General features: G+C 44.3%; 1 protein-coding gene across 1 annotated transcript; it reads right to left on the bottom strand.

The window, feature by feature from the left end:
• Positions 1 to 1,017: 1,017 nt before the first annotated feature.
• On the bottom strand, positions 1,018 to 8,174 carry LOC143777042 (E3 ubiquitin-protein ligase TRIM21-like). The gene is made up of 2 exons (XM_077266958.1): positions 7,003 to 8,174; positions 1,018 to 1,753 (listed from the first exon to the last, which is right to left on the bottom strand). The coding sequence occupies exons 1-2, from the start codon at positions 7,936 to 7,938 to the stop codon at positions 1,655 to 1,657; spliced, it is 1,035 nt and encodes a 344-aa protein (XP_077123073.1). The 5' UTR covers positions 7,939 to 8,174; the 3' UTR covers positions 1,018 to 1,654.
• Positions 8,175 to 8,893: the final 719 nt, after the last annotated feature.

Raw genomic sequence — 8,893 nt, 5'->3', positions numbered from 1 at the left:
AGAAGGTCTCAGCTGTTGGCCTTACAGACTGGTGGTCACCTCACCCGGCCTTAAGGCCATGTGCACACGTTGCGGATTTCTTGCAGAAATTTCCTGAAGAAAACCGGAAATTTTCTGCAAGAAATCCGCAATTTTTTTTTTGCGTTTTTTTTCCGTTTTTTTCGCGTTTTTTTAGCATTCTGCAAGCGTAATTAGCTTGCAGAATGCTAAAGTTTTCCAAGCGATCTGTAGCATCGCTTGGAAAACTGACTGACAAGTTGGTCACACTTGTCAAACATACTGTTTGACAAGTGTGACCAACTTTTTACTATAGATGCAGCTTATGCAGCATCTATAGTAAAAGATAGAATGTTTAAAAATAATAAAAAAAATAAAAAAATGCTTATACTCACCCAGACATCTCATAAGCGGCGTCCGTTCGTCTTCCTATAGCTGGTCTGTGCGCACAGGGCCTTCCGTGACGTCACGGTCACGTGAGCGGTCACATGACCGCTCACGACCAATCACAGGACAGTGACGTCATCGGCAAGGTCCTTCGCCGCACACCAGCTACAGGAACCGAACGGCAGCGTGCAGCGGTGAGGCGGGAACACTGCGCGGGACATCGAGGGTGAGTATAGGACTATTTTTTATTTTATTTCTTATTTTTTGACCACTTATATGGTGCCCAGTGCGTGGAGGAGAGTCTCCTCTCCTCCACCCTGGGTACCAACCGCACATAATCTGCTTACTTCCCGCATGGTGTGCACAGCCCCGTGCGGGAAGTAAGCAGATCAATGGACTCCTAGGTGTGCGGAATCCCTGCAATTCCGCATTTTTAATGAACATGTTGCTTTTTTTTCCGCTATGCGATTTTTTCGCGGAAAAAATCGCAACATTTGCACAAAAAATGCGGAATACCTTGTAAATAATAGGAGGCATATGTTAGCGTTTTTTTCGCGTTTTTATCACGTTTTTATAGCGAAAAAACGCGAAAAAAACGCTAAAAATCCTGAACGTGTGCACATGGCCTAATGGTGTCACCTGGATCTGGGTGTTTATAACTCCCAACTTCCTGTTATTGTTATTTTCTATTTGCACTTCCCTGTTGAGGCTTGGAGCTGTAGCAGTTGGCTAGCATCCTCTTTGGAGTTTGAAGGATGACGGTGTTTCTCTCTGAGTCTATTCAAGCTAAGTTTCCCCTTGTTTTGTGTATCCTAGCTGTGTTTATTGTTAGCGGGGTTCAACCAGCGTTAACCCCTTCCTTTCCTAAGCAGGGCTTACTGATATGGTCTGACAGGGACTAGTTATTCTGCTCGGCGATACGTGAGGAACCTATTTAGGGTCTCTTAGGGCAGACAGGGTGATGTTAGATCTGCCTAGGGGTCTGCACTCCCTGCTTCCCTAGTGTTGGGCCCCCTTTCCCTTATCCCTTTGCGTTGGATTTAGTCTGTATTACACTGTGCATGACTGTAAGGGTTTGTACAGAGTTTTGATGATGTGGTCACATATGATCAGCTATCTAGTGGAAACCCCTTCAGGAAACGCTCTGTAGTTTATTTGGGAAGGTTGTAGCAGTCTTTTCTTTTTTTCTTCTATTTTTACTTTAGGTGTTGTCTGAAGCGGTTTTAAAAAGTTTCTTCAGCATTTCTGCAGAATTTGCTTCATGAAGTCTTTATTTTTTCCAACATTTTACATAGTTACAGAGGTTGAATGGGCATTCAAAATCTTGAAGGTCGAGAATACAGAAATAGCATTTCAGGATTATAACGATCTAAGTAAGGGTACCGTCACACAGTGCAATTTTGATCGCTACGACGGCACGATTTGTGACGTTCTAGCGATATCGTTACGATCTCGCAGTGTCTGACTCGCAGCAGCGATCAGGGACCCTGCTGAGAATCGTACGTCGTAGCAGATCGTTTGAAACTTTCTTTCATCGCTGGATCTCCCGCTGTCATCGCTGGATCGTTGTGTGTGACAGCGATCCAGCGATGCGTTTGCTGGTAACCAGGGTAAACATCGGGTTACTAAGCGCAGGACCGCGCTTAGTGACCCGATGTTTACCGTGGTTACCAGCGTAAAAGTAAAAAAAAACAAACCGTACATACTCACCATCTGATGTCCGTCAGGTCCCTTGCCGTCTGCTTCCTGCTCTGACTGAGCGCCGCCGTACAGTGAGAGCAGAGCGCAGCAGTGACGTCACCGCTGTGATCTGCTCTCACTTTCCGGCCGGCAGACAGTCAGAGTGGGAAGCAGACGGCAAGGGACCTGACGGACATCAGATGGTGAGTATGTACGGTTTGTTTTTTTTTACTTTTACGCTGGTAACCACAGTAAACATCGGGTTACTAAGCGCGGCCCTGCGCTTAGTAACCCGATGTTTACCCTGGTTACCCGGGGACTTCGGCATCGCTCCAGCGCCGTGATTGCAAAGTGTGACCGCAGTCTACGACGCTGGAGCGATAATCATACGACGCTGCGACGTCACGAATCGTGCTGTCGTAGCGATCAAAATTGCACTGTGTGACGGTACCCTAACAAATAAGTAACTATCTAAGTAAAAAAATAAATCAAGCTGGAAGGTTATCTAGAGAAAAACAAATCACCAATGACATTAAAATGATTCCCCAAAATGTTTAAAAAATACACCAATGCCAAAAAGAAAAAAAAATGCTATTGGCCCTTTAAAAGATGATAATAAAATAATTATAGAGGACAAAGAAAAGGCTGAGATATTATACAGGCACTTTCATCCATGTTCACCAATGAACTATCTGTTCCAGGGATCATTCAACAAGGCAAAAATCAAAAGCTTACAACCTGATATAATTTGTTTACCACAAGAAGAAGTACATCTATGTCTGAGCAAATTAAACATTGATAAATCCCTCAGACCAGATGGTATTCATCCACAGATACTGAGGGAGCTGAGCTCAGTAATTGACAGGCCGCTGTATCTTATATTCTTAGACTGTCTTGTAACAGGGGTGGTGCCACGGGATTGGAGGAGGCTCACGTGGTACCAATATTTAAGAAAGGTAAGATGGTGGATACAGACAACTACTGTCCGATAAGCCTGACATCAGGAGTGTGACATATATGAGGGCGTTATAAGAGATGACCGCAGAGATATATTGCAGATAATAATATAATAACTGACAACCAGCATGGATTTCTGAAGGATAAGTTGTGTCTGACAACATGTTGGGTTTCTATGAGGAGGTGAGTTATAAGTCTGGATGTTGGTAATGCGGCTGATGTGATTTATCTGGACTTTATAAAGGCATCTCATCCTGAACCACATAACAGCCTTATACTGAAGCTACAGAAGCCGAGACTGGGGGAAACTATGTGCAGATGGGTAAGGAATTGGCTAAATGACAAGAAGCAAAGAACTGTCATAAATGGTACATTCTCCAAATGGGATATAGTCAGCAATGGGAACCGCAGGGATTTGTACTGGGAGTAGTGGGGACCGCAGGGATTTGTACTGGGAGCAGTGGGCACCACAGGGATTTGTACTGGGAGCAGTGGGGACTGCAGGGATCTGTACTGGGAGCAGTGGGGACTAGTGATGAGCGAGTATACTCGTTACATCAGATTTCCCAAGCACGCTCGGGTGGTCGAGTATTTTGGCGTGCTCGGAGATTTAGTTTTTGTCGACGCAGCTGAATGATTTGCGGCTGCTAGACAGCTTAAATACATATGGGGATTACCTGTTTGTTAAGCAACCCCCACATGTATTCAAGCTGTCTAACAGCTGCAAATCATGCAGCTGCGTCGACAAAAACTAAATCTCCGAGCACATCCAAAATACTCGGAGACCACCCGAGCATGCTTGGGAAATCTCGAGTAACGAGTATACTCGCTCATCACTAGTGGAGACCGCAGGGATCTGTACTGGGAGCAGTAGGGACTACAGGAATCTGTACTGGGAGCAGTGGGCATTGCAGGAATATGTCCTGGGAGCAGTGGGGACCGCAGGGATCTGTGCTAGGACCGATTCTTTTTAACCTCTTTATTAATGACTTTGTGGATGGGATTTAGAGTAAAGTGTCAGTCTTTGCCGATGACACCAAACTATTCAGGATACTAAAATCTGACCTTGACATTACAATATTGCAAAACGATCTGGATAAGACGTCTGATGGGCAAACACTTGGCAAATGAGATTTAATGTAGATAAATGTAGAGTAATCACTGAGGACAGAGTAATCCTATCGCTGCATATACATTAGATGGGAGAATGCCTGGGACTACAGAACAGGAGAAGGACGGGGAATTCTGCGAGCAGCAGCACTCAATGTAATCAGCAGCCGCAAAAGCAAGCAAGATTTTAGGGTGCATAAAAAGAGAGAGAAAATCCTGTGATCCCAACGTATTATTACCCCTCTATAAATCACTTGTGAGGCCACATCTGAAAAAAAGGCACAAGTCCATCAAGCTCTCCCTTTCTCTACCACTTCTACATTTTCTATCGCTAGATTAATAATAACCTACAATGGTCCTTATAGAAATTCTGTTACAGTGTCGGCCATTACAACCTCTTGTGGTCGGCATTCCACAGTCTGACTGCTCTAACTGTAAAGATCCCTTTCTTATTAAGCTGCCGGAATCGCCTTTATTCCACCCGTAGTGAATGTGTCCTAGCCCTTTGGAAGGAATAAATCTTCTGCCTGTCCTTTGTATTAACCACACATGTATACATGTATATGAGGTCTCCTCTGAGACGCCTTTTTTCTAAGCCCAACTTTTCCAACCTCTCATCATGCGAGAGGCCTCATCCCATGTCTAGTTTAGTTGCCACCTCTGAACTAATTTTTCAATACTCTTTCTATAATGTGGAGCCCATTACTGGGTGCCATGTTCTAGGCGTGGCCTTACGAATGATTTATAGAGCAATAATAATACATTGGGATCACAAGATTTTCTCTCTCTCTTTTTTTTTCTTTTTATACGTCTTTGGATTTGACTGTGCCTAGTTCGCAATGTTTTTCATGAGGAGACTCTTGATATGCACTTTCTTTTCTACCACCAAACTTCGAGAGAAAGAAAATCCATAAAAAACTGAACAAATAAACAGCAAGTAGTTTTACAATGGAAATGAAATGGAAGATTTTTTTCAAGCATTTCTGACTGATTTTTCAGGCATCTCCGAGAGCGATCTCACTCCAGAAGACTCTTGAAAAATTCCACCGATTGTGAACGAGACCTTAACTACTACTTGGTAACTGTAAATCTACAACTTTGTTATGATTGCCTAGGCCTTCTGAGCCACGAGTATGAAGATTAATCATTGTATAAGGAACATTCCGCAACTTTCTACTAGGTTTTGAGTTCTATTAATGATCACAGAAAAGGAGAAGTCCATCAAAAAAATAGAAAATGAGCACAACCTTCCTAATAGCCGAATTTGTACCGTGTTAGCCAGTAGATAGAAAAATATTTAGAATTGAGAGTCCTCAGTGGTTGATACCTTTTAATGGCTAACTGAAAAGATGGTCACAAATTGCAAGCTTTTGAGACTACTCAGGTCTCTTCTTCAGGCAAAAACTAATGCAAAATCTGAATAATCACATACTTATACACAACACAGCACAGAGAGAAAGAAGGCAATAGATAAGACAAGTGACGTGAAGCAGAATTATCATCATGTGAGAGGGCTAGACATAGATATTGGAACAGTTCATAGATAAGGAATTCCTTTTTCTTATTCTTCAGGTTTTGCATTAAGGTACCTTCACACGAAACGACTTTGTAACGATATCGCTAGCGATCCGTGACGTTGCAGCGTCCTCGCTAGCGATATCGTTTCGTTTGACACGCAGCAGCGATCAGGATCCTGCTGTGATGTCGCTGGTCGCTGAATAAAGTCCAGAACTTTATTTGGTCGTCCGATCGCCGTGTATCGTTGTGTTTGAAAGCAAAAGCAACGATACCAGCGATGTTTTACACTGGTAACCAGGGTAAACATCGGGTTACCAAGCGCAGGGCCGCGCTTAGTAACCCGATGTTTACCCTGGTTACCAGCGTAAAAGTAAAAAAAACAAACACTACATACTCACCTGCGCGTCCCCCAGCGTCTGCTTCCTGACACTTACTGAGCGCCGGCCCTAAAGTGAAAGTGAAAGCACAGCGGTGACGTCACCGCTGTGCTGTTAGGGCCGGAGCTCAGTCAGTGTCAGGAAGCAGACGCTGGGGGACGCGCAGGTGAGTATGTAGTGTTTGTTTTTTTTACTTTTACGCTGGTAACCAGGGTAAACATCGGGTTACTAAGCGCGGCCCTGCGCTTAGCAACCCGATGTTTACCCTGGTTACCCGGGGACCTCGGCATCGTTGGTCGCTGGAGAGCGGTCTGTGTGACAGCTCCCCAGCGATCAAACAGCGACGCTGCAGCGATCGGCATCGTTGTCGCCATCGCTGCAGCGTCGCTTCGTGTGAAGGTACCTTTAGTCTTTGCCTGATGAAGAGACCTGTGTAATCTCGAAAGCTTGCAATTTGTTACCATCTTCAGTTAGCCATTAAAAGGTATCAACCACTGAGGACTCTCACGTCTAAATACTCTGCTCCCTATAAAGTCTCCGGTCCCTGAGCAGCTTTGTTTCATAATAATGGTTCCTCGTAAGTCCCACTCTCAAATAACTTAATATAACCTCCCCACATACATAATACAGCATGAAGGGGCTCGGTGAAGGCGGCAGTGAAGGTGTGTAAGTGTCTGATGGGGTCACACAGCTCATAAAAGGACAACTGCCCGGCCTCATAATCCAGATATATCCGGAATCTTTCATTGGAGATCTGGTGAGGTAATCTGATCTCTTCACTGTCATGTATCACTAAACATTGATTATTATAAACCTGCCCGCCATATAAACCCCAGGACTTATCATACCCAATGTATGACTGAGGCCCCCTCCTGTCTATACTGGGGTAACACATCCCCAACCTCCACCTCGGTGATGCACCGATCTCCACATCCCAGTAATGTCGTCCTGAGGTAAATCTCCTCCCGCCCATCACCTGAGGATGGTCCTGGAATCTCTCTGCTGTTTCTGGACGATTCTGGTTCATTTCTGTCCAGGTCGCAGTTTTCAGGTCGTCTGATATAAGAAGATTATTATCAGCCGTGTTTACATCCAGTAATATGTCTGCAGGATCCTGAACATAGAAGGTCACATTTATATCTCTTATCATAGCAGATAAAGTGTGTGATAAGTATGAGATTGGCTCCACAATTTGATCATCACCATCCCTTTTGTCTTCATCACCTCCATCATGTCCTCTTGTGTCCTCATCACCTTCCTCCTCCTCAGGATCACACAAGTCTCCGGTGTCTGGTTCCTGTAAGACAGTCAGTGGCTCCGTCATGTTACACAGCTCCTCAATGTGCCTCATCTTCCTGGACAGCTCGTCCTTCTTTATTTCCAGCTTTTGGATCATATGTGACATTAACACTTCTTCTTTCTGCCAGGTAATATCATTCAGGATCCTCTTCTCCAGGTCGTCCACCCGTCTCCTAATGTCTATGAACAGGGCAGTGACTCTCTCAACTTTTCCAGATGCTTTTTCATTAGCTTTTCTCCTGCTCTCCTCTAGTCTCCAAACTCTATCCTCAGTCTCTTCCTTCTTTGTGATCAACTTCATGAAAAAATGTCTCAATTTTTCCTTCTTCTTTTTAGAGGCTTCTTCTAGAGACTCCAACTTATGTCCTCGGTGTTTTCCAATCAGATAGCAGGACACACAGATACAAGCAGCGTCCTCAGTGCAGAAATATTCCAGGATCTTCTTATGGACAGAACATTTACTATTCTTCAGAGAAGTCTTGGGCTCAGTGAGGACGTGTTCTGCTGCTTTGCTGTGAACTCTCAGGTGATTATCACACAGAGAAGCCTCACACAGGAGACAGGATTTAACAGCAGACACAGGAGCGTGAATACAGTAAGTGCAGCGGATCATCTTGACCTCCTCGTGATGTAGTGGAGGATTTCCTGTCTACTCAACAACGTTAGTCAGTGCAGGTCGCTCCTGAAACTTTGCTCTACATTTAGAACAGGAAGAAACTACAGAATAATCCTGCATATTCAGGATCTGATCCATACCGACCCGGCGGAGGTTGTGTCCACATCTCAGGTTTACAGGATCCGTATACAGGGTCAGACAGATGGAACATTTTAGCTCCTCTCCTAGACCAGCAGGCGCCTTCAATGACGGCAGAAGGAAGAAAGAAACGAAAGTAGAAGTTGTAAGGCTAAACTTGTCACTGACGTCTGTTTGCTCTTAGCCTTTAAATACAATAGACTGAGCAAAAAATCTACTATCAGGACAAATAAAAGGCAGAATATTACAGGGATATCATGAGAGACTTCACTCTCACAGTTCTAAGATGAAAAGCAAACATTTATGTATCAACAAGAAAACAGTTTTTGACAATATTATTATTTATTATTATTGCGCCATTTATTGCATGGTGCTTTACATGTGAAAGAGGTAAACATAATAAAAAAACAAGCACAATAATCATGGACAACACAAGTCAGTGACTGGTACAGGAGAAGAGAGGACCCTGCCGACGAGGGGTCATAATCTACAAGGGTTGGGTGAGGATACAGTAGGTGAGGGTAGAGCTGGTCGTGCAGTGGTATGGTGGAACACAGGTTACTGCGAGTCGAAGGCTTGTTGGAATAGGTAGGTCTTCAGGTTCCTTTTGAAGGTTTCCACGGTGGACAAGAGTCTGATATGTTGGGGTAGAGAGTTCCAGAGGAAGGGGGAAGAAATCGTGTATGCGATTGTGGAAATTGAAGGTAAGAGGAGAGTAGAGAAGGGGATCTTGTGAGGATCGGAGGTTGTGTGCAGGTAACTACCGGGAGACGATGTCACAGATGTATGGAGGACACAGGTTGTGGATGGCTTT

The sequence above is a fragment of the Ranitomeya variabilis genome, chromosome 5 (genome assembly GCF_051348905.1).
Source record: "Ranitomeya variabilis isolate aRanVar5 chromosome 5, aRanVar5.hap1, whole genome shotgun sequence".
In the NCBI taxonomy this organism is placed as follows: Eukaryota; Metazoa; Chordata; class Amphibia; order Anura; family Dendrobatidae; genus Ranitomeya; species Ranitomeya variabilis.
Note: the sequence above shows the minus strand (reverse complement) of the source record. Positions and strands in the feature narration are given on the sequence as shown.

Coding starts and splice junctions, on each gene's coding strand:
- LOC143777042 (XM_077266958.1), bottom strand. CDS start 7,938: ATGATCCGCTGCACTTACTGTATTCACGCTCCTGTGTCTGCTGTTAAA. Junction 1,754..7,002: donor GATTCCAGGACCATCCTCAG/GTGATGGGCGGG, acceptor ACCCTTACTTAG/ATCGTTATAATCCTGAAATG.